At 57.2% G+C, this 24,736-nt stretch overlaps 1 protein-coding gene and 1 long non-coding RNA gene across 2 annotated transcripts in view; both read right to left on the reverse strand.

Annotated features, from left to right (window-relative positions):
* Positions 1–123: 123 nt before the first annotated feature.
* On the reverse strand, positions 124–9,135 carry LOC117640553. Its single transcript, XR_004587431.1, has 2 exons — positions 9,010–9,135; positions 124–1,952 (listed from the first exon to the last, which is right to left on the reverse strand). It is a non-coding gene; the product is annotated as an uncharacterized LOC117640553 (long non-coding RNA).
* A 121-nt stretch (positions 9,136–9,256) lies between these two features.
* Positions 9,257–24,736, reverse strand: part of LOC117640505 (doublesex- and mab-3-related transcription factor A2) — a gene marked incomplete at both ends in the record, with an annotated part of 62,974 nt that continues 47,494 nt past the window's right edge. Inside the window, 2 exons of the mRNA XM_034377025.1 lie at positions 9,257–9,528; positions 19,903–20,058. Of these exons, the coding sequence (XP_034232916.1) occupies positions 9,257–9,528; positions 19,903–20,058 (428 nt within the window). The remainder of the gene's footprint in view (positions 9,529–19,902; positions 20,059–24,736) is intronic.

The raw sequence follows: 24,736 nt of genomic DNA on the forward strand, positions 1-24,736 counted from the left end.
CCCAACCTGTATCTCAGATAAGTCATGTAAATTCAGTTACTGCCCCTGGTTTTGAATAGGGTCAGTTAAGTTTGTTTAGTGTGTTTTGATGTAAAGGACGAAAAGATGCAAGAACAAAAGTAATTTGGTCACAACAATCTGAATAAATTATATTAATCAATATGTGACAATAATCATATTAACATAATTATAACAAGGCCACATATCACAAAATGTAAATATTTGTGAAGCAGCAATCAACGGACAATTTACAGGAAAAACTCAAAAGCTATTAAAAACTGTACAAGATGCTAAAATATCTATGGCAAATAAAACAAAATACAATATACTACATGGCTATAAAGAGTGCAACAACTAACATCCATCCTAAAAATTTTAGTGACAGGCAGGGAGAAACATTAACTTTCCCATACAGTTTTTGAGTCTTGGAGACATAAATGACAGACAAGTAAACACCAGTGTTTTACTTTGCACAGTTTCTCTGTGACATAGTTCACTTACAATAGAAGATGCAGCATAATTTGGGACACACATAGTTTATGGCAATTTCACAGCACAGAATGTTTTTTTCCGAGAGAATGATACAAAGGTGAATGTAATAAGTAATGAAAATGTGCTTAAAATTACGTAAATATGCAAGAAAAAGCACAATAAATTCTATTATAATAGCTGACTTGATCTACATACTTCTACAGAGGTATCTGTGCTGTGTGCCGCTCTTACTGCTTATGAAACTACACACATCAGTCTATCAGAACTTAGGATCGAGTCCACCATTGTTTTTCATTCATTAATATCACAAAACATTCAAAGTTACTCTAAAGAATTGATACAAAACAAAAAAAGTTACAAGCCGAGAATAAAATAACTAAAAACAAAACCGCTCTCTCAATTGATGCTCCAGTACGAAAATATCACAAAACTAGGCAGGATTGCTGCCCAACAACTATGTCACTCGCAAACCAAAGGACCACTCAGAAACCACTTCAGCAGACTCCACTTCTCTCCTCTGAATCGTCACGTGGTTTCTGATTAGTCCACAGCCACTTTGAGTGCAAGCCAGCAGTATGACTAAGGATGTGAACAGACAGCCACCTCTCAACCGGCCCCTTTGAACACAAAAAAAGCCAAGACATCTTTCGAAGAACGCCAACAATCAGGCCAACGAGGGAAGCACTACCAGACCATGATTAAAAAGAAAAAAAGGAAAAGAATTGAATTAAGCCAGGGATGAAATTTTAAATTTAAATTTGGCGGGATATCAATAGATTAATTTGAATTTGGGATGATGGTAATATTTCCATTAAAAAAAGACAGGGTAAGGTAAGGGGAGGTGGAGGAGATCACGTCTGTCCACGAATCGGCCATCTACAACAACAAATTCCGCGTGGAATTTTTTTCTCAGGTGCCGAATGTTTCACGTTTTTTTTTTCCAATGACTAGTATGGATTAGCGACATCGGAAGACTGTCGAGGCTGCCGTCTAGACTAACGCAGCACGCTACCACAACACACAAGTACTATGAATCCACAGATACACCACCTGAGCGCAAAGAAAACTAAGTTGAGGAAACAAGGATGAATTTTACAATCAAATCCAGATAAATTTCAGGCCGGAGAATAGGAAAAAAGTTTAAAGCTGAATCTATAACATATATCAGTAGACACAATGACGTTCAAAAGAACGGATCTGGCAAAGACTATCTGATTCGAGCCTGAGGTCCGGGATTGACGTGACACACAGATGTAGGGGGATGAGATGAAACCCGTCAATCCTCAGGCTGTCCTAAAGAGGGCCAACGAAGGGGTGACCGTCTCGGCTCGGGCCGAGTCTCGGGCCGAGCTGGCCTCGCGTCTGCTGATGAAGAAGGCCTTGCTTGCGTCCGGCCGGTGTGGGCCGTGTTCTCGGCGCTGTTCCTCGCGGTCGAAGGATATCACAAGGAGTACGGAGACCTGCAACACAGAGGCACGACACGGATTAAAACAACGCCCTGCAAGTCTTGGGTGACAACGCCTAGCTACGCCTACCCCTGCAGACAGACGCACGATGGGTTGCCTACCGGTGCCTGTGGGCCGGATAGGGCCGGAGCGCCGGGCGGGTAGGCCACCCATTGTGCGCGGCGGGGTACCACCGGGCCCCGTGCTACAGTGTGCTGCCCCGCCTGCCTCAACCGCCCTCAGTGTGTGGCCAGGCCGCGGCCGGGCAGCCAGGGCAGCTAATGCAATGTGACCGCGCCTGCATTTAATAGCCCATAAAGGAGGTAGGCCCTCCCTTCTCCTTCTCTCCCTTCACAAACCGGAAGGCCCGTCTCGCCTCAAGGCCCCCGCCCTTGCGGTGCAGGGCTGGCCCGGGGGCCCCACAGCCTTGGGCCCTGCACGTCGCTGTCTCTCTCGCGCCTAAACGGGACGCCCCATGAGTGCGAGAGAGACAGAGCGACGACTCTCGGAATCCGACCACCGCCTTGCCCGTGCGCGGTCTGCAGCCCCGCGCCCTTTACTTGGGGTCGCAAACGCCCGGCTGGGGTTAGCGGTCCGACAGGACTAAGTCGGCCAGCCCTTCGTCCTTCGTTAACGGCGTGCGCGGCGGCGGCGTCTTGGCGGGGGAGAGGGGGGGGGGGCTATCAAACGACAGTGTGAACACCGAGCCAGACGCCGGCCGGCTTATCGGCAAAGGGCGTCAAGTAAAACGGTATCCAAGTAGTGGGCAGTGCCACATTCACACTGTGCCGCGGGCCGTGACAGGCTGGCGCTGTTATAATGGAGCCGTCTCCAACGGTCTTCTGGCCCACTGTGCGGCCGGCCGCGCCCTCGCCCTCGCCCTGTCGAGGCTGACTAACAGCATCATTCGCGCCACAATGTGCGCGACAAGGTTAATGTCTCACCGCCCCAAAAAACATGAAAATTAAAAGCCAAATCCGTCGAGGGGGAAATTTACCACCGCGGCTGCAAAGGGTTTTTCTTTCTTTTTTGTTCTTATCCGCATTTGCCTGGTCGTTCCATCTTTCTCTCTCGCACTCGCCGTCTCGCGCGTCCACTGTAAGGTCCACTGAGGCGCGACTCGGCGATAACCACCGCGGCTGCAGTCCTGCAGACTAATTCCGAGAGTCGTTTTCGTCGCTCTGTCCCTCTCGCACCAAAGAGGCGCGCCCTGCGAGTGCGAGGGAGACAGAGCGACTCTTAAAAAGAGTCCGCTGCAGTCGCGCTTCCCCGGCCGGCCTTTTTAGTGCCGAAAACTCGCCGCCAGAAAGCCTTGTGCAACCTGTCTACAGTGGTGTCGTCGCTCTGTCTCTCTCGCGCTCACGGGGCGGCCCGCAGTGGTGCGAGAGAGACAGAGCAGCCAAGATAAACTCGATTAGCATAAGAGGAGCAGCCACGTGAATGGCGAAGGGGCGGCGGCGACAAGAAGGGCAACACTAAACAAAAAAGGGGAGCCCCATGAATACAGTGCACCAGACTGATTCCGAGAGTCGTCGCTCTGTCTCTCTCACACTCATGGGGCGTCCTGAAGACGTGCGAGGGAGACGAAAACGGCTCTCGGAATCAGTCTGCGGTGCATCGGGTCCACCGGGCCAGGCGGCGATTCGGGCACCTGGAAGGTGTGACAAAGTAGGCGCGGCAGGTAGCGGGGGCGGAGGGGGGGGATGTGGAGCAATAAACATCCTGGCCGCAGCCTGCAGCCCGCAGCGCTGCCCAGCGGACCATTCGGCCGCAACCCACTTTTGTCGCGCGGCTCGCCGTGCAAGGCGCATTATGGCTGTTGCATCACCAAAGTGCACTCCTCGACGGCGGCCGGGATAAGGGGAAGAATATGTGGAGCGAAAACAGGGCTAGGGCAGTGCAAAAAAAAGGCGCAGCCACGCCACCCTGCAGACTGATTCCGAGAGTCGTTTCCGTCGCTGTCTCTCTCTTGCACCCGTGGAGGTGCGAGAGAGACAGAGCGACGAAAACGACTCTCGGAATCAGTCTGCTGCTGCTTCCGCGTGCGGACCATCGCGTCTCAAGGTGCTGTGGTAGGTACACTGTTGGCGTACTCGCACTCGCACGAAAAAAAAAAAGCCACCGCAAAAAATATGAAAATGAAATGAAATTGATTAACGTTTCGGATTGCAGCAATAATGTGTGACTGCAAGCAAGGCAAGCAAGCGAGCAGTGTTGGCGTTGTATAAATTCCGCGCCGGCCGTGTCGTATCCCCGCTCGGATCCTATCCTACAGTGCAGTGATTGACGGTCCAGGGACACGGGCACGGCCAGGACGGCGAGGACGCGCCGGTCGCGTGTGCCTGAGTGATTGCGGAGGGGCTCGGGGGGGAGCAGCCATCAATGTTGTTGTTGTAAACCGATTTGGCGGCGTCGCGGCGTCGTCGTCGTCGACGTCGTCGGCCCGGCCGAGCACGCCGAGCACGAGTGCAACCGGATCGGGGGATTATAAAAAGGGTGAAGGCGTCATGAATGCCAAACCGCACACAGCAGACAGCTTCACGCCCCTGCGATCAAGGGTTGAAAAAAAAAACGAAGGAGGAGGAGGCTTTTCATCATCCAGCACTGTTGGCCGTCTCTCTCTCTCTCTCCGTTTTTACGACGCGCCGCGCCTCGGTGACTAAGTCTGCGCGATGACGCCGCTGACGTCGCCGGCCGCAGCCCTGTCCGCTGTTCGAACACCGTCCGCCTTCGCCTCGCCTTCATTTGTTTATTTATTCGTTTTCAAACCGGACGGAAATAATTGGCGGAGGCTGACACCGTGCCGTGGGTCTTTTAGTGGCACTTGGCGTTCGAATCAAACGTCCAGTTATCCAGTGTGCTGGGCGTGTTACATTGCATGCGTGCGTGCGTGCGCGCGCGCGGAGGAGTGAGTGTGATGTGTGTGATGTGAGTGGAGAGGAGAGAGAGAGAGAGAGAGAGAGAGAGAGAGAGAGAGAGAGAGAAGGTGTGTGTGAAGGATCGTGTGCGTTGTTATGTGGGTTGTGCCACATATTGGTGTCGCCTTATTTCTTTTCTCTGCGTGCATTTCATGCATTCTATGCATTTCTTGTTGTTATTACGATGAAGCTATAAACAGTCGAGGCGTGCTGTGCTGCGCTGTGCTGCGGTGTGCTGCGCTGCGCCCGGCACGGTCCGGTGTTATGTTTTACGACGCCCAGGTTTATGAACAGCGACCGAGCAGCAAGCAGCGGAGCTTTCGCGGTCCGCGCGAGGGCCGCTGGGCCGCGAGGCGCGATGCGAGGCGCGATGCGAACGGAGTGACACATTTTCGCAACGAGCTGCCGAGCGATTCCGGAGGCCCGGGGGGCAGTTTCGTTGTTCCGTCTCTCTCGCACCCCTACGCGTCGCGGCGTGAGTGCGAGAGAGACGGAGCGACGCAACGACCTTCGGGACCAACCTGCTGCTGCAGCCTCTCGGCGCGGTCGCCTCGCCACTGACGCGGGCCGAACACAGCTTCCGTTTGTGTCTCGCTCGCACTCACGGGGCGTCCCACGGGGCTGCGGGGGTGCGAGAGAGACAGAGCGACGCGACGGAAGTGGGGACGCGGCCCAACCAGTCCCGCGCCAGCCACGCCGAGGGGCCAGCCAATCGGCGTGGGCCGCTGGCGAACGCGTGCCGCCGCGTGCACAGCCGGCCGGAGCGCCTGCGAATCGAGTGTAGGCAACCCGGTGGCCACGGCCGCGCGGCGCCGGGCCTACGCGGCGCCGTGGAGGGGGGCATGGCTCTGGGGGCAGGGCGCGGCGGGGCGGGGCGGGTGAAGCGACCTGGAGGCGGCACCGTCATCGCCATGGAGAGTCGGGAACCTGTAGACACGACGACCAAAAGCCACGCAAGGTGCGAGAGAGACAGAGCTACAAACGGCTCCGCAGGTGTCCGAGATCGAGTTGGAGAGGGAGGATGAATGCAGAATACAGGCCACCCTACCCCAAACAACAGGCTAATACCCTATCCAACTGACTGACCGACTTACTGCCAGTGTGGTGGTGTGTCGACGCGGAAGGGTCGGAGGGAAGCCGACAAGGGGAGGATGCGGCGCGGCCCTTTGGATAAGCGTTTAAGGGCAATAAATGGGTCTTTAGTGGGACACCGCACGGCACAGCGGCGTCTTGCCCCTGTTGTTGTTGTTGTTGCCGCCCTTGTTGCGGTGCAGTGTAAACGACCCCGGGGCGGCGGCCTGTCTGTCCGAAGTCCGAACGCCGCACGCGAGCCCTGCCACCCTGCTGGCCTCGGCTATGCCGCGCTGCCGCCTTGAGTCAGGCCCGCGCCCGCCTGCTTTGTCCGCGCAGACACAATATAGGAGCGCGGTGCGCTGTCGCTGTGTGTTAGTTTCGTGTTTCGGGGTGAACGACGATCCTGCAGCAAGATGGCCAGGAGACTGATGTCGAGAGAGCGAGGAGCAAGACTCTCAGCGCGATGCTCCGTCCTCCTTTGGGAGACAAACAACACTCGCCTGCTGCTTCCAGTGCCCCCGCTCGCCTCGCGGAGCCGCACCGGCACTGCGAATAGTCCACACCTTGCTTATGCGCACGCCAGAGCACGCGTCCGACGCGTCGTCCCGCGTATAAAGCAGCCTGCCAAAGCTAACACACTGACACTTGGAAAACCGCAGCCTACACGCCGCGGCCGCCGCCGTGGCACCCACCCGCCCGCCGCCACCCGCCCCCCCCGCCCCGCCCGCCCAGACGTCCCCTACAATCTCTTTTTACTGTCGTTTTTACGGTTAGACTTTGCTTTAAGGAGCCTAGCCTGCAGCGGGGCTCAGCAAGCAGGGCCTGGCAGGGACGCCCCGTTGCACCTACCCCCTCCCTCTCTCTCTCCCTCCCCCGGTGCAGCAGCCCCGCGCGATCAAAATAAAGGGAAAAGAAAGAGAGAGACGTAAAAAGGCGCTCAGAAAGGAAACGCAAGGCGGGCGTCTTTGCAACCCCCACCCCTTCCCCCTCGCCCTCGCCGTCGTCAGCGCCAAATCAAATTTCCAGCGCCTCGGATCTGGGATTCGCGGAAAATAAAAGGGACGCTTGGAGGGCTTTGGGCAGGGCTGGCTGGGTAGCGGACCGCGTTCAGGGTCGACTCGACTGCCGACGGACTTCACCCAAAAATGACGATTGTTGGACCAGGATGAAACAATCAGGTGCAGATACTTGAAATAATCAAGTGAATTCATTCGAAGCTTATTTTTTTGGTTCCAGAAACGCCTTTTTAGGGGGTTGCAGCCTTCGTTGCTCCACGCTCGAAAAATGTCACGTCTTTTGCAGTGTCGAGACCAAGGGACGTTCGCGGGAGTTTGGACAGTCACTTCCCCTCCTTCCCGCTTCCAAAACAACGACGAGGATGCGGCGTTTGCAGTGCAGCGACCGACGGAGAGGACCGCCCTTGCCGCGCGCAGGATCGCTCGGGCGTCTCCGAGAGGTTCTCCCTCAATCACCTGCAAATCCAAGTGCCCCCCCCTTCCCCCAAACCACCTCACGCGCAGTAAAACGCCAAAAAGAAAGAAGTGGAGGGGGGGGGACGCACAGCCAGTGCAGCAGGAATAGTAGTAGACGAGGCGAGGGGGCGTGGGAGAGAGAAAGAGAGAGGGAGGGGGAGGGAAGGGCTGATTACGATGCAGTAAATGTCAAACACGGGCCTGCATCGCAATTTACTGCTGCCCCCCGCTATCGCGCGCTCTCTCGCTCTCGCAGGCCGGCCCGGCCGAGGCTGCCCCAGGCCCGGCCGTGCGCGCCGCTGCAGCTGCTATTTTCTGCATCTTTTCGTCCGCGAGCAACGCGTGCAACACACACCTGGGGGGCTGCCGCACACTGATTCCGAGAGTGTACATGCGCTGTCTCTCTCGCACCTTAAGGGCACGTCGCATGCGAGAGAGAGACAGCGACGAAAACGACTCTCGGAATGAGTCTGCAGGGCCCGACCCGGGTCGGGCCGCGACGTGCGTCCAGGCGGCGTGCACTCACACCAACACTCACACACTGTGTGTGTGTGCGCACGACACAGCAAGAGAAAGACTTCACCTTATGGCTTTTCCTACGCACTTGCGCATTTGCTTCCCAAACCCTGCGCTCCCAAATGCCTGCAAACTTCTGTTGCGCGGAAACACAAAAAAAATGGAGCGACCGGCTCGGGGGTTCGAACCTCCGACTCGGTCTTTTTCCGGGCGCTCGCGCGTCGCGACTGTTCCTCCAGACACAGCCGCACACACGACGGCGTCGCGTCTCGGCCCCGCCCCGCCCCACGCTCGCCTCGTTAAACCAACATTATATTATTCTGCGGAAATTTATGGTCGAGTTTGCGCTCGAGCCGTTTCACTTTAAAACTTTAAGGACGTAAACACATACGACGCTCCCGGCCGGCAAGGCGAGGCGAGGCAAGGCAACGCCGGGCGGGCAGGGCGAGGGCTCCACTCCACCGCGGTGCACCGGTCTGACCCGTGTCGATGCACTGCTGCACTTATTATGCCAAACTCGCACTTGCCGAGCCCGGCGCCTAGCCTCGCGCTAGCCTCGCGTCGAGCGCCGCTCAGCCGCCTGTTTACTGGTGTGATCGGATGCCTCAGCTTTTTGCCCACCCCGTTGGGCAATAAACGAACTTCCCCCTCTCCCCCTCCCCGTCTCCCCTTCCTTCCAGTTCCGGTCGTAACACGCGCTTCCCCTTCGGAAGTCACCTATTTACCGCGCTGCAGCAAGCTCGCGACAAAAAAAGAGAGGTGCCGTTCGATCGGCTTGGCTATAGGGGACTTGGAAAGACTTGGCAGGACTTGGAATCTTTTGAAGGGGCTTGGCAGGGCACAGTGGGCAAGAGGACCGGTGAAGGCGGCCGAAATTCTTGGGACGTGTTTTGAGCTCCAGAGGCGCCGAATGGGACTTGAATCGAACGTGTGTCTCCACCAATGGATTGCTCTCCGAACGAGGAATCCATTGGTGGGGTCACACGTTCGGTTCGAGTCCTGTTCAGCGACTCTGGAGCTCTAAACTCGTCTGGAGCTTTGGCCGCCTCTGGCCCACTGCGCAGGGCTAGGGAGGACTTGGGCCCTACTCACCGTGTGGCGGTGTCCGGGGGCCTGGGCGGCCTGGGCGCTGCCGTGGCGCCTACGAGGTGGGCGTCACGTTGCCGGGGCCCTGCCCGGGGCAGCGCAGTCGGAAGGGCGGTGGCTCGGGCGAGCCCGGAGGGGGCGCGGCCAGCGGCCCGCTGGAGATGGAGGAGAGCCCCAGGCCCGGCCCCGCCGGCCCCGCCGGCCCGGCCCCCGAGGCGCCGGGCGCACCGGGCGCCAGGGCGAGCGCGGCCGGGTACGGCATGCCCTGCAGGTGGTGCAGGTGGTGGGGGAACAGGCCCGCCATGGCGCTGGACGCGGGGTGGTGGTGGTGGTGGTGGTGCGGCGCCGCGGCCCCGGAGTGGTACGTCAGGCCCAGCTGGTACTGCAGCGGCGTGATGGGCGCGATGGAGCCCAGCGACCCGATGGGCGTGCACAGCGCCGACGCGGAGTACAGGTGCGCCGGCGGCAGCAGCCACGGCATCTCGCTGCCCTGGCTCACCGACATCGTCAGGATCTCCTCCTGGGCTGCGCACAGAAGAGAAGGCGGAGGTTAACCCCGGGCAAGGCTGGCACGACGTCCTGTCGGGTCATTCGGTCAACGTCAGCGGGCGCACCGCGGGGCCAGACTCCCGCCAAAACAAAAAGTGCGGCTTCAGCGGGAGTTGAACACGCGGCCAATAACGTCGAGAGTCATGTCGCTTGGTGGGCCGGCTTGTCAAGGACGGGGGACGTCGCAGCGCCGCGTGAAACACGTCCGTCATAAAGACCCCCTCGTCCGACGCGGCGACGCGACCACGCGGTGCAGCGGGGAGGAGCGACAACATTGCGGCAACAACAACAACACGGACTTTGTACCGAAAAAGCCCGCGGAGCGCCGGGCAGACCAGCCAGTGGACCGATCCCGAGAGTCGCTCTGTCTCTCTCACACTCACGGCACGTCACGTGTAGGTGCGAGAGAGACAGAACGACATTGGGAATCAGTCCGCGGCCGCGGCCGGCCGGCCACGCACGCGCCGCAAAGCCAGGCAAAGCCCGACAAAGTGCGCGGCTGGCGCGAAAACTTGGCAACTTTGCAAATAAATTAGGCAGGCGGAGTATTCAGATTTTATTTCTCGCGCGCGGCAAAGCCAGGCAACCGCGGCCTCCGCCGTCGTCACATTGCAATCTTTACGGCGGCACCGGCGCGCTGCAGACCGACTCCGAGAGTCGTCACGCTGCCTCTCTCGCACTCATATGGGGCGTTCTTACAGGTGCGAGAGAGACAGCGCGACGACCCTCGGAATCCGTCTACTGCACCGAGTCGCCCCGCTCCCCCCCGTCGCTCGCGTCCCCGTCAACCAGTACGCCAAGCTGTCAGTCTGTCGCCGTCCGTCCGTCCGTCAGTCCGTGGGCAGCGTCACCCCGTCAGTCCTGTCAACAACAACAACAAGAGGGTGAATGGCGCGGCTGACAACAAAAGCGGGGCGCTAAACGAAATAGGGACCAAGCCAAAGTGGCCGGGCCGGCTACCGCTTGGCGGAGCTGCCCCACTAGAAGTCCGCCCTGGTGGCGGTCTGCCGTCCACCCCCGCGTCCATTTGCCAGCACCTCGCCGTCGACGCGCGCCAGCACACTGGTTCCGAGAGTCGTTGTCGTCGCTCTGTCTCTCTCGCACTCATGGGACGATCTGCATTGGTGCGAGAGAGACAGAGCGACGAGAGCGACCCTTGGAATCAGTCCGCTGACACGTAATTGTCGACAACTGCCCGTGCATTTGCGGCTTGGCCTGCATGGGCTGCTGACACCCCCCCCCCTCTCTCTCTCGCATCAAGAGTGCCCTGGTTCCGGACTGGGCCTCCGTTTCTGAATCTGACCCAGTCCCCGTGGCCAAGGGGGTCGAAGACGGCGGCCTCCTCGGGGGCGGTGGAGCGCCTGGGGCGTAGGCAGACCCGGTGTACAGCCGTGCCGCTGGACTGCCTACAGTGTAGCGAGACTGAAAAAGCACACACACACAAATCTACGCCGCAACGCCGCGCGGTCAGCCAGCAGGAGCCAGAATCGTCATCCAAATGAGGACGAAGAAAAAGTCCCGGCGATCCAATGAGGTGCATTAAGATGCGCATGTCAAGTGAGGAATTTTCGCAGACGTGACGTGGTCGTCCAGCCAGTGTAGGGGACCGAGCTGACGGCAAAACTCCACACCGAATCGCCTCACGCGTCAACGCGTCGCCGCGGCACGGCCGGCACGGCAGTACGGTGTGGTACCGGGGCAGCCTGCCAAGGGAATGCCGGGCCACAGCGGCCTACCCAGTGGCGCCCCCAAGCCGCTTCTTTCGCAACTTCTTTCGCAGAGAGATACTTTCAAGTACTTTTTTAAAGAAAAAAGAAACTGTGAGTCTGTAAGGTTTTTCAGAGTGTGCCTCTCAACCCGTCTGTCTCTGGATCCACCCTATAACGTCGGCGTCGCTGCTTTGCCTAGAGTGGGAATCTCAGCCCTGCCGTCGCAGGAGGGGCAAACGGGCGACTTGGGGCTCTGCTCTCCAGTGGGTACACCACGTGGTCGAGGTCGACGGGAGACTGATTTTTGCGCGAATCCCCTCCGCTTGCAGTGCGTCGCGCTTCCCCCGAGGGTGTAGCGGCGTCCTATCCGCCCCGCCGGTCCCGCTCGCCAGGCGACGCCCGGCGACGCCAGGCGATGGCTGTAACGACCATGTAAAGCAGACGGACAACAAACACGCCTATAAAACAAACATATGTTATGGCCACGATTGATTCATTCGGCGTGCAGCACTCCGTCTCGCTCGCACCCGCGGACCGTGCACGGAGGGACGCCGGGACGCCCCGCGAGTGCGAGAGAGACGGAGAGCCAGCCTCGTCTCGCCAGCCTGCTGCAGGTACACTGCAGGTACACGCGAAACGCGATAAAGCCGAAACCGCCCGCGGCGCAGCGATGCGACCGATAAGGTTTTCAGAAAGGGGCGCACGCGAGCGCGCACGAGTGGGGATTCGAACCCGGGACGGTGACAGTACGACGGCCTCGCAGGTGGTGCACCCCCCCCCCTCCCAAATCCAGGTGTGTGTGTGTGTGTGCGTGCGTGTCGATGGGGCCGTCGACCCTTCTGAAAGCGGAGAAATGTAGGCAAAACGCCGCGCTTTGACCCCGCAAGTAGACAACATTTGCAACCTCTCCCCCCCTCTTTGGGCCTCCGTCTCTGGATCCGCCCTGGCCAGCCCCCGCTGGCTGACGAGACACAAGCGGCAGCTTGGCCCCACATGTGGAAAGGCGCCGCGGTTAAGATTTACAGTGCGGGCGCCGCTTCCGGCCTCCAAATTTCCCTCTTCCCGCGCTTTTCTTCCTTTGCGCGCCGTTTTCGGACCGCCAGACTCCCTCCCTCCCTCTCTCTCTCTCCCTCTCCCCCCCCCCCCTCTCTCTCTCTCTCTCTCTCTCTCTCTCTCAAGCTTGGCGGGCAGACGACGCCGTAGGGACGCCACGCCCTATTAAAATATAATTTACGGCACGTGACGCGGCTATGTTTCTCCTGGCCGTAACGCGGTGGAGGGGGAAAAGGGGGGGGGGGCGTTCGAACAATGCCAACAAACGTTTCAATGCCCGCCATGAACGGTGCGGTGCGCGGACAACGAAGGGGCCGCACAGGTAACCTTTGACCATCCGTCGGGGCACCTCCGCAGCGCGCAGCAAGGCGCACCACTCCCAGGCTCATTCCGAACGGAGGGGGAGGGGAGATCCCCCCCCCAACTGTGAGTTCCGATCAACGCCTGACAGTAGGCGGCCCACTTCACCACATGCCTCTGTAGGCAGGCAAACACTAGGGACCGTATTGTGCTTAAGTACCTGTACATAGCTTTCATATGGAGGAATTTGTCAATAGTTATGGACAATGAGAGTACATGGCCATTTGATGTTCTCGCGGACTTCCACACGCGAGCGCTGTCAAGGCGAGGGGGATGAGAGCAGACATAACCTGTCCAAACGTAAACTTAACCAACCCCCCTTTCCCCTCCCCACAGCCAAATTTACGGTGTTCGCCCTTCCACAATAAAGGGAAGCGCGGATTCGCCTGGGAAATGGTGTAAAACAAGAGGCCTTCTGGGCGTGGTTCGTTCCGCCGTTCGGGGGCGGGACCAGGGCAGACCAGGGCGGGACCCTCGGCCTGGGGGCGTGGCACCGTGGCGTCAGTGCCGCACTGCATACTGTGTTCATAAAAGCCGCGAGAATTACCCTAATTTGGCCGAAAATAAAAAGAGAGGCGCAATTATGTTCATGAATGGCTGGCGCGCTGGGCGGGTAACGACACTCTCTGTCTCCCTCGGACAAGTATGTAATACGGGGGTCGTAACGGAGCCAATCACAGCGTTGCAAAATCACGTAACCAAATACGAGCGCGCCGTATAACACACAGAGAGAGGTTTGAACTGCACTACCTTGAGCACTGTGAACATTTCGGTTGTCACAGGCTGATTTTCCTTCCAAGGGTGACATCAGGAACAATAGGGGTTTAGATGAAAATTTCATCAATTTAGGAAGAAATTGTCCTCTTATTTTAGTGATGAAACTGTCATCCACGATTTTGTCACACGGTGATGACAAAGTTTTGCTGTGAACTCTGGCCTTGGCAAATCTAGCGACTCGGGTCTCATCAATTGGAGTCGACACGTGAATACACAAAAAACTTCAATGCTAATGATCTTCCGCAAAAGACAGAATTCCAGCAATGGAAACCTCCTTCCAACAAAGACGGAGCGAGAACCGCACTGTAACGCCCGTGCGGTGTTTGGTATTCATCCTCATGAAGCGGCGGCCGACACCGACACAGCCGCGCCGTAGAGAATAATTCGAATAGCAGCTCGATTTGAATAGGAGCCGTTAAATTAACGCGGCGGAAAGCAGTCATGGGCATGCCTTGCCCCAGAGCCAGTCCAGTGCCAAACAGGCGTGCAACCGAGAGAATAGGCATACATTAGCACGTGCAGTGCAGGCACGTTCGTTCGTCATTTGTTTTCATGCTTCGCCATTCCGAGAAAGCATACCTCGCCTTTGTCCCCAAGGCTCGGACGATGTGAACCGACACAACTTTTATTTTCTCTGCCAATCGGCAGCGCTACATGGACTCACTAGAACAATTGTGGTCCTTACCGATTTGCACATGGATAACATCGGGTGTCATCTGTTATACATATCTATTTTTTTAATCGTAAATGTACATGTTGCTGGTCTGTATTTTAAACTAAGATTACTTAACTTAGGATTGCCATTTTGGACCGGTGAATGTGGGCCAGCAATAGGCAGGCAGGTAACTTACCGAAGAAGGCGGGTGCAGATGTCCGAGTTCGGTCGAGGTCAACTTGACATGGAGAGCGCTGGCTGAAAGCGCGTCCATTCCCTCCGGTCCACACTTGAATGCTTCGAGGTCCTCTTCAGGTTTGTACTAAGTAGGCGATATCACAGAGCGTTGGCCCGCCGTTGGCGGCTTTGACTAGTAGCACCTCACAGTCTATCACAAGGCTTCTTAATAAATAAAGTCTGTATCTCCTCTCTCCTGGTTGAAGCCACTCTGGTCGAGCTCGGATGCGGCTGCGATGGTCATTGTTGTTTTTGAGCCACGTAATGAATGTAATGCATTAAGGTGCAGACCTGGCACTTCCTCTGGTACACTGCAATCAGGTCACAAGGCTATATCAGGAAGTCCTGTGAGCCCCAGCTGGAACGACTTCGGAAGGCATAGCTTTAATCTTCCAAGTGTGAAGGTGCACTGCTTAACATTCATGGTATCTATGAATAAGAAAACAAATAGACAACATTGTATAGAATATTAAAGATTTGAGTGAATGGTAGGAACATCACTGCCTTCCGATATCAAGTCTACCAACTGGGGAGAATCTACTCAATGTGGAGGAAGGCAACGCGGAAGGCGTTGCTCCTGGACCACTTGATACTACAACTACAACTACTATCAACTCGCGGGAGGCAATTTGCGATGCATGAGGTAATTCATTATTTAGTTGTGTCCTTTTGGACGGAAAAATTCCAAAACTCTCATGACTGCCGCCTATCCACCCGCGAGACTAACGTACAGTGAAGTAAGTGCCATTTCTGAAGCAAATGAAATGATTCACGAGGGAGAGCAATTAAAATCTGAGAGGCATGTCGCATGCATATAATTGCAGCAATAAATGTTGCGTGTTTACCGATTACATTGCAAAGTTGCAGACTAATGCCAATAAACTATCACGCGAAATGCCTCTCACGATTTTAAGAGCGTATCAAATTGGACAAAATTAATGACTCAAAAACCACTACAACAATTATGAGACCAATGCCTGCGCTTCAGATAATTTTAGCGTAACTTTGCTTTCAAATTAATTTTAGGCGTTAAAGGTGAATGTTTAGATCAATAGAAAAGCCTCTGAACTACTAAAAACTTGTTGAAAATCTTGTGCGCTGCTGAGGTGCTGGGTTGCTCCATGTTGGGGCAGATGCGGCGAAGAATGTCCCACGGTGGCAGAATGATGGAGGATTCTTGAGGCGTTGCATTTTTCAAACTTCGCAAGAGTTGTTGATTGAAACGCTTATGACTTATAAGAAACTTTTCGGCAAATGACAATAAAATATGAATATGGCAGATTACTTTAGTGACCGCCTTGGGCGCATGGAGAAGCTGCCTTCAAAAAGCAATCAAATCATAATGATATTCCTTGAGGAGGAACAAAGTCGTAAAAGCGAGTTTCATCAAAGTGACACGAAAAATTCAATTAATTGTGCCTTGGGGACACGGCAACTAAATATGACATACTGCTTATGGCAACTAAATGAGGCCACAATTTGGGCAAACTGCTTTGCAATCACGTTGCAGGATGAGCTGATCCTCTTCTCTCTTGTTATGTCGCTGAGTTTTTATTCGACTTTTATTCCCGACGGTCAGTGTGCAGGATTCAAACACCGACCCCTGCGGCCCAGCGGCCCTGCGCCGGGGCCCGTGCAAGCCAACACATAAACGCTGCGAGAAGGTTAACTTGTCCGACACTTTTATAGTTCGTGTTCTCGGCTTTTATTTTTCGATTCCCTTAACGCGGCCTCCTCCTGTCTACAGTTTGCAAGTTTGCAGAGATGCACCCACTCGCGCGCTTCCTAGGAGAAGTAAATTGGAATGGATGGCGCGGAAACGGGTTTGCGTTGCGTCACCCAATCTGGAGTCGATTTGACGAGCGCGCGATCTCGCCGAGCGGAGATGAAGCATGTTCGACCAAGTTGGCGCGGCATTGCAACAACCCGTTGCGACTTTGAGCGTGCGTTCCGTTTTCAGTGGAAACGGCGATCATTTCGCGACTTTACTCGCAAGACTGTGGTGGACGCGAGTAGAGAAAGGATCCGCCGACCGAGAGGTAGAGACACACAATTATGATTTGGTTTACCGGCGATAAAGATATTTTGAGGTTTGATTTACGGTCGGAACTCTTTGTGCCGACTGCCTGCCTGCCTGGCAGAAGGGCGATGCCAGCAGCCGAACAATGCTTTTGGTCTCTCTCGCTCTCGTTGGGTGTTCCGTCCGAGAGAGCGAGCTTGACTACAGTGCCGTGGGAGGCAGACGACACGCCGTCGCCATGGCAACCGTGGAAATTGACCGGCGGTCGGTCGGCATGTGAGAACGGCGGGCCTTTCGGAGCGACTCGGCCTCGCTCCTTGACGCGCTGCTACAAATTTGGCGCGCAGCCGCGCACGGAGTGGAGGAGCGGCGTGGCGGACCGCGCATGGAGTGGAGAGGCGGTCCTCCACGGGCGTCTGCCCGCTGGTCATCATGGCAGGCGAAAAGGAATTAAAAAATGAAATACAGCCAGCCGTTAAAAAAAGGGTTCCTTCCCGGTCGCCCTGCCCGAAGCCCAACTCCAGCAGATTGGGCGTAAAGAGCGCACTTCGGAAAAAGGGAACCTGGCGGTCGGCCCGCGGCTAATTTGAAACGAGTGTAACTACCATTTGATTCGAGAACTTTGTAGAAGGCTGTGGCCTTCGCCGCAAAAAAACCAAGAGCAACAACAAAGGAGTGCGAAAGAAGACGGGTGACTTCCGGCAGCGAGAAGTGCGGTGGCTTAATGGGCGAGGTGCGTCTCTTGCAGTCAATTGCAATCGATGCGTTAGATTGGGCTGGACAAGCTAATGGTGGCCCACCTGATTGATTCCCCCCTCCCTCTGGCCCACGTGTGGTCGCAGCAGGCAGCTGGATCCACGTCAAACGGCGATAAACGTTCATTTATGGCTTTTAAATTAGTGATCACAAGAACGCCTCGCGGTGGCTTTCCTCAATAAAGGACACCTGCCTCTCTCTCTCTCTCTCTCTCTCTCTCTCTCTCTCTCTCTCTCTCTCTCTCTCTCTCTCTCTCTCTCTCTCTCTCTAGCACTGTGTTTAACATTTTCAGTGCGCGTCAATTAAGACTCGCGGTTTCAAATCCGAGGAATGCGATTCCGAGAGACGGTTTCGTCGCCCTGTCTCTCTCGCGCTCATGGGGCGTCCCGTACAGGTGCGAGAGAGGCAGGGCGAACCGATACAATTACAGTGAACAGGGAAACGCGCGTTGGGTAATTGCAGAGACACTTTGTGTCTCGCAACAAACTGCCTTCCGACTTTTATACGCGACCGCTAATTTACAGTGATGCCCGCTCCGCCGATGACAGGGAGAGAGAGAGAGAGAGAGGGGGGGGGGAGAGAGATACAGAGAAAGACAGAGAGTGTAAATCCGCGTCCCGAATAAGCTGACCACTGCTTTATGGGTCGCTTTAATGTCCCAAGACGGGGCAGTGCATTGTGGGGCACGCGGCACTCGCAGCGAGCGAACTATCGGTCAGAGAGAGAGAGAGAGAGAGAGAGAGAGAGAGACAGAAGAGAGATTGACCAGAATGCGGGGCAACACAGAAATGTCGCATGCGACGTCAGCCTTGCGCACTAAATGTCTTACAGTGAAAGGTAGGAAGCACTAACATACAGTCAACATTTTCTCGAAATAAATTCAAGAAAACTCCAATAAGATAGGCCTACGGTTCAATGAACTTTCAGAGGTAAGTTTCAAATAGTGCAAGACAAGGTCAGCCGCGCCACCATGTGGAGAATTTTCACCATAAGGCTTCTAAAGTGTTCCTACTTGCACACCAAACAGTGTGCCGCCAACACGGCGCAGCGCGGAGCTGTGTTGTTGTGAGTGAAGTCCTGGAGGCGCTGGGTAGCTCCGGGTCGGGCACGGCCTATGCCACCGCACCTTCCCCGAGGCGCCACCCAGCAGCCTTGCAGCAGGATTAGTTAGTACCGCCACTGCAAAAAGGGGGGACTTCACTGAGAATCCAAAGGCTGTGACTTTTGTCTCAAAGGGTTTCAACTCGTCCATCATAGCGCTTTGTTTCTCAGTGCAGTCCATCCCGGTCCATCCTCAATGTGCGGGCAAGAGTTCCGATCTTCAACTAGTGCCGCTGGACTCTGGGTGAACAGCGCAGAGCAGCCACTGGCGGCCACCATCGATAGAGAAGTACATTCCTGACTTGGCCGACGTCTCGAAACAGTCCCAGGACACACGCGTGCATCATTACTCGAAGCCCAGTCCAGCCCTCGACGACAAGGGAACCTCCTCCCGCCTTAATTTTATCTTCCACAAGCAACCCCGACCCAGCCCAGCCTGGCCCCAGCCCCACTTAGCTCGCCCAGATATGTTTACTCACTAGTTTTACGAGCGCGTTCTTGCCCACTCTTTGCACGACTGCAAGAAATGCCTCTCATTGTGTCCTGTAATCTTTTATCGCTTTTACGGGCTTTAAATGACCGGTTTTGCGCAATGCACAAACTCCCACCCGTTAACCCGCGGAGCCGATCGCAATAAACGGGCTGCAGACTGATTCCGAGAGTCGCGTTCGTCGCTCTGTCTCTCTCGCACTCACGGGCCGCCCCGTATGGGTGCGAGAGAGACAGAGCGACTCTGCATCGAAGGGGCGGTTGGAACGGGTTGGCGCGCAAACGGCAAAAAGGCTAGGAAGGAAGCCCCGCGTCGCAGCGCTGCTGCTGCAGTGTAAAACGAATCGTTTCGATCAAATCGTAATTGGAAAAGCGACGCCACGGCCAATATTTGCCAAAGACGGAACGAAAGAAGCTCGCGGAATGCCGCTGCCATGCACGTGCACCGTAATTACAACAGGCGGGGTCTCTGTCTCTGTCTCTCTCGCACTCGCGGGGCCGGCCCAGGCGGGTGCGAGAGAGACGGAGCGACGAAGCGCGGAATCATCCGTCTGACTTCGGGGGAGAAAAAGCGCCAGTCCGAGACAAGACGCGTTCCATTAGGCAGACATTACGGGGCGAGTCAAAGTGGGGAGTCTAGTCGAACCCAGCCATGTAGTTGTTGTTGATCATGCTGTTGTTGTTGATGATGGTGATGAAAATGACGGGTGATCCTCTTCGCTCTTCACGCCCGCCAAAAGAGATATAGATGATTAAACTTTACGTTTAGGAAATGAAACTTAAAAAGAGTAAATTGACATTTCTTTCAAGAACTTGAAAAGTTAATATCGAGAAGTTTAAATTCAATGTTTCAAGGACTTTAAATGCAATATGAAGAGTTCAAAATTTAATATTCATTCATTGAATAGACTGAGAAAATGATAGCTGAATATAACTTGAGCGCAAAATTGTAACTCGACTGATGATAATTTTACGAAGGGCGTCTTATTGACGATGGCAGGTTAAAATGCAGCAGACGACAGGCAGCAGCGCAACATTTTGTAAAGTCAAAAAATGAAGAGGCATTGCAAAGGACCAAACCGAGATAGGAAGATTCCATTCGTAAACAAGTCAAAACTCAAGGAGCAGTTTTGAACAAAATAGTGAAGCAGGCATGATCAAGAACAAGATGCAGTGTTGTAGCAAGGTCTCACCCTCTAAAAGCAGATTTTTCACTTCTTCGTAATCCGAGCCGTGGTCTTTGAGGACGACGTAGATTAGAGGCAGCGCGACGGGGGGAAAGTTAAATTTTTCCACAAGCCTCTGTATTGACTCTCTGTGGACTCGCCCGTTCTCTCGTCCATTTCTACCTGCAACAAACAAAACAGAGCGGCTTCGTCAAGGACACTGGTAAAACTGCGGCGTTGCGCTTCATTCAAGCATACGACGAGGCTTGAAGGACTAAGAGTTGCACCTTTGCGCGTCCATAACACCATCCCCATGCCAGTCAGTAGCAAGACGTGTCAGAAGGGAGAAGGGACATGGCAAGTGGACATGAACATGCTGGGCAAACGGCTCGACCGCCTGGACCAGCAGAACGAACGAACGAACGCACCCCGCCGGCTACGCCTGCAGTAAAGATCCCTCGCATCCCACGAAGAGCCCGCTGCGAGACAACGGCACGGCTCTCAAGATATGCGTCGCGGTGGCCGTCTGCGATCATGGTGCATGATGAATGGGCCAAGGCTTCGTCTCGCATTCATGCCCCCCCCCCACACACACACACAGAGTGTAGGCCCCCGAGGGGAGTGGGAAATCTGCGGAGAATAAAAATGCCGCTGCACTGCAAGTGCATCCTCGCGTCTTGCGGCTGCGCCAGCGGTGCCGGCTCCGCTGCACCGCAACGGGTCGATCAAGGTGGGAGTGGCCGCGCCGAGGCCCCGCCCACCGCGGGGTCCGGGGGCCTCGCGCGCCTCGCGCGGAGGGGCCCCACCAACGGCCCCCACCAACGGCCCCACCACGCCACGGGCCCGGCCCGTGCAGCCCGCCCGCCCGCTGGAGAGGGGGAAGAGCTTTGCATGCAAGGTGCGCCACCCTGTCGCGAACTGGACCGGGAAACTGAGTAAAGGCGCGGGGAAAATGAGGGATTTGGCGCGGAGGTCGGAGGTTCGTCGTCGGCGAGGTGTCTGGCGGCGGCGGCGCGGCAACAGTGCGCGGCGTAATGGAATGCGCGGCCACGGCGGCCACGACGGCCACCTAGGCAGTAAGGATGGAACAATCGAACCGCCGTGGAGGACGCGTGAGTCATACGCCCCGGGCACGCCCCGCCGGCCCGCAGTCCGCGGCCGTCTTCAGGCTGCTTCCCAACGGAGTGGTTTCCGACGCTCCGTCTCTCTCGCGCCCCGACGGGACTGGGACGCCCCGGGAGTGCGAGAGAGGCCCGTTCAGCCTGCGGAGCGAGGGAGGCCGCCGGCCGCACAGAGGTGCGTCGCACTGCGAGGGGCGGCCTACCTGCCAGGCGCTACGGCCGGCCGCAACCAAAAACAGCTTCTGCAAGATTCTCGCGCCAGTCGAGGAAACAGCTGCTCCAAGTGACCAAACTTGAGGCATGGAACGTTCACGAGAAGCCTGACGAGAAGCCCGCCCCCGCGCCGCCCCCCCCTGCAGGTCGGCCCAGCCAATGGGAGGCGGCCCGCCCAGCGACGCCCAGCGACGCCCAGCGACGCCCAGCATGCAGGCCGGGCTGCGCAGGGTCGGGTAGAGAGCCGGGGCCGCTGGGCCGCTGCATCGCCCGGCCTCGCCCCCCGCGGCTCCCATTGGCTGCAGCCTCCCCTTCCCCGGCGCGGCCTCCTCCACGGCCTCGGCCTCCTCCACGGCCTCGGCCTCCTCCACGGCCTCGGCCTCCTCCACGGCCTCGGCCTCCTCCACGGCCTCGGCCTCCTCCTCGGCCTCGGCCTCCTCCACGTCGTCGACCTCCTCCACGTCCTCGGCGGCCTCCTACGCGAACTCCTCCACGACCTCGGCCCCAGCCGCTAACGGTTAAGTAAATCCTGTTAACGCCGCCAACGCCCGCCATCCACGCACCGACGTCGGCGGCGGAGACGACGGCCACCTGCAGGCTGACAGGCCTCCGTCTGTCTCTCTCGCACCTTTACGGATCGTCCCATGCGTGCGAGAGAGACAGCCCGACGACGACGGCCACCTGCCGGGAATGGACCGCGGCCGTACCGCCGGATCGGCCTGGCGCGGTAAACGCGGCGATAACACGGCGCCGCGCGGTGGCCGTCGCGCTGTCTCTCTCGCACTCGCGGGGCGTCCAGTAAAAGTGCGAGAGAGACAGAGCGACGAAGCATGGGGTCGCCACCACCGGCACCCGGCGGCAACAGGGAACGTGTGCAAATAACCCCGGGGGAAAGGTCGCCGTTGGCGAGCGGCTAGTCGCTCTGTCTCCACGCACCCTTATGGAGAGCCTCATGAGTGCGAAAGAGACAGAGCGACAAACCGACTCGTCTCGCCGCCGCCAACCTTGTTGCCCTCCAATCCTCCGGTCTCGTTACCATCCGCACTCTCGGCCCGTAGGCGAAAATATCGTAAAAATCCGTTCGGCGCGCGGCGGCCGGCGGCGGGGCTGGCAGCCCCTGTTATTTGAGCCTCGGCCGTAAAACGGACTCTTCTAATGGCTGCACCTCCGTGCTTCGTGCTCCGTGCTCCGCCACTGCACGGCCATCAGACGACCCATCCGCCAAGGCGTGCCAGCCCTTCCCTTTCGGCGGCCCGGCGGCCAAAAACCACAAGGCGCGCCACTTTGTTCTCCAGCGCCACCACTCTGTCTCTCTCGCACCCACGCGGGACCGTGCCGCACGCCCTGCGAGTGCGAGAGAGACGGAGCGCGTTGGAAATTGCTCACAAAATACTCGCCGCCTCCCGGGCCGCCGCGCCGCCGCCGCCGCCGCCGGGGTTCGGCCGGACGGGAAACAGAGAGACAGTGACACAAAATCGTCCGGAGGAGGGACTAATTGTGTACCCGACCGGCGAAACTGTCTGCCGGCGGGCGGCGCGGCGGACAGCCAGTCAGTCAGGCGGCGGGCTCTTCCATAATTACAACAAGAATGAAATCGTGTCGAAAAATGAAGCAGATTCTGTATGCCGATAGGCAGCGAGTCATTACGCCGAGCGTTCCCGCGAAACATCCCATTTGCGTACAGCGACACAGGATTATTACCGTCATTATGCAAAAGCGGGCGAGAATCTAAGTAATTGGCGGGGGCCGTATACTTTTTTATTGCCGGTGTGGTACCGCCACCGCGGCGACGCTACCCGCGGCCCGCCCCGGCCAATAGGCCACTCGGAACAAACACTCGGCACTGACCACGTCATGGGCTTGCTGAATAGACGGACAGTGGGCTAGAAGACCGGCGGACACGTTGGGAGCTCCAGAGTCGCTAAATGGGACTCGAACCGAACGTGTGACCCCACCAATGGATTGCTCTCCGAACGAGGAATCCATTGGTGGGGTCACACGTTCGGTTCGAGTCCCACTTGGCGACTCTGCAGCTCAAAACGCGTCGAGAGTTATGGCCACTGGCGCCGGTCTTCTGGGCCACTGTGCGCTTCCTCGCTCAGCTCGGCGCCCGGCGAGGTAGGCACCCCATCGTACGCGGCGCGTCGGTACCGCGTGCTACCGCGCGCCAGCCCCGCCAGCGGCAGCACCGACAGAGCGAGAGATACAGCGAGTAATCAGCATGGGAAACAGTGCCTACAATGTACCACATGAGGGCTGTCGACCCAGGGCGGTACACTCCTTGCCAAGAGTGCGGGCGCCGGCCGGGCCGCCTCGCCGATACGGCTTATCACAGCCGATACGGGGGCATGGGCGACTCTCCCTGCTCTCCCTCGGCCGTCCTGGCGGCCAGCACACTGCTTCCGAGAGTCGTCGCTCTGTCTCTCTCGCTCTCGTGGGGCGTCCCGTATGGGTGCGAGAGAGACAGAGCGACGAAATCGACTTCCGGAAGCAGTCTCCTGGCAAGGCCTCGCCAGCCGTTGCGACCAAGTGAGAGAGAGGGCCTCGGTGGCTAGAGGGAGCGGGACTCGACGAAAAACCCAAATATCTGTCAAGTCCATGTGGTGTGGCCAGTTCATTTTCAAGATGCGACAAGTGCATCGTGAGTGCCTATTTGTGGGTCAATGACACCGCCTCCTGGACCTAGGGACGTGTGAATTGTTCGAAATCGAATCGCATCGGTCTAGAGGTGCCGAATTTCGTAGCGCCTTATGGACGCTGACACTGTAAAACCATCTGCTGGGGTTCTCAGGAACATAGGCCAATTTCGAGGAGAACCTCCTGGAAAATCTCCTGGGATTCTCAGGAACATCCGTCAATGCTTAGGAGATGGTTTCAGCGCGAGGTTTCGAGACGCTTTCGGTCCAGCCGGCACGCGAAACGCGAGCAACACAAATAGAGCCTGGTTGCTGCTGTGCCCGAGTGTACCCCGCAGTGGGTCGGGGAGGAGTAGCTGCAGATATGGGCCGGCCGGGCCGGGCAGTACTGCCTGCCTCAACACGCCGGCCGCTGGGCAGGGCGGGGCAGTGTGCCGGCAAGGGCCCAGGGCTCGCGTCACCGCCGAGCCAAAGCCCAAGGCCGATACGCAGCAGCCATCGACAGGCACCGACACGTTGGCCTAGATCATCACCTCCACAGTGGGCCACAAGACCGATGGAGGCGGTCAGAATCCCGCGGGCGCGTTTTGAGCTGCAGAGAAGCGAACTGGGACTCGGACCGAACGTGTGACCCCACCAATGGATTGCTCTCCGAACGAGAAGAACGCATCTTGCCATTTCCAGGAATCTGACTTTGAACGGGTGAGGCTGGTGCGTGCCGCGTCCTGCGCTAATAATGCCGGTCCTGAGAGTGTACCTCCCCGCGGCGGGGCGCGGCGGGGCGCCGGCGAGGTCCTGGCCCGCGCGGACTGGCGGCCTGCCAGAGCTGATTTGGTACAAAGTAGTGCGAGTGTGATCCTTCGCCTGGCCGGCCACGAGATGCAGTGTACG

This window comes from Thrips palmi, unplaced genomic scaffold (genome assembly GCF_012932325.1).
Source record: "Thrips palmi isolate BJ-2018 unplaced genomic scaffold, TpBJ-2018v1 HiC_scaffold_12, whole genome shotgun sequence".
Classification (NCBI taxonomy): Eukaryota; Metazoa; Arthropoda; class Insecta; order Thysanoptera; family Thripidae; genus Thrips; species Thrips palmi.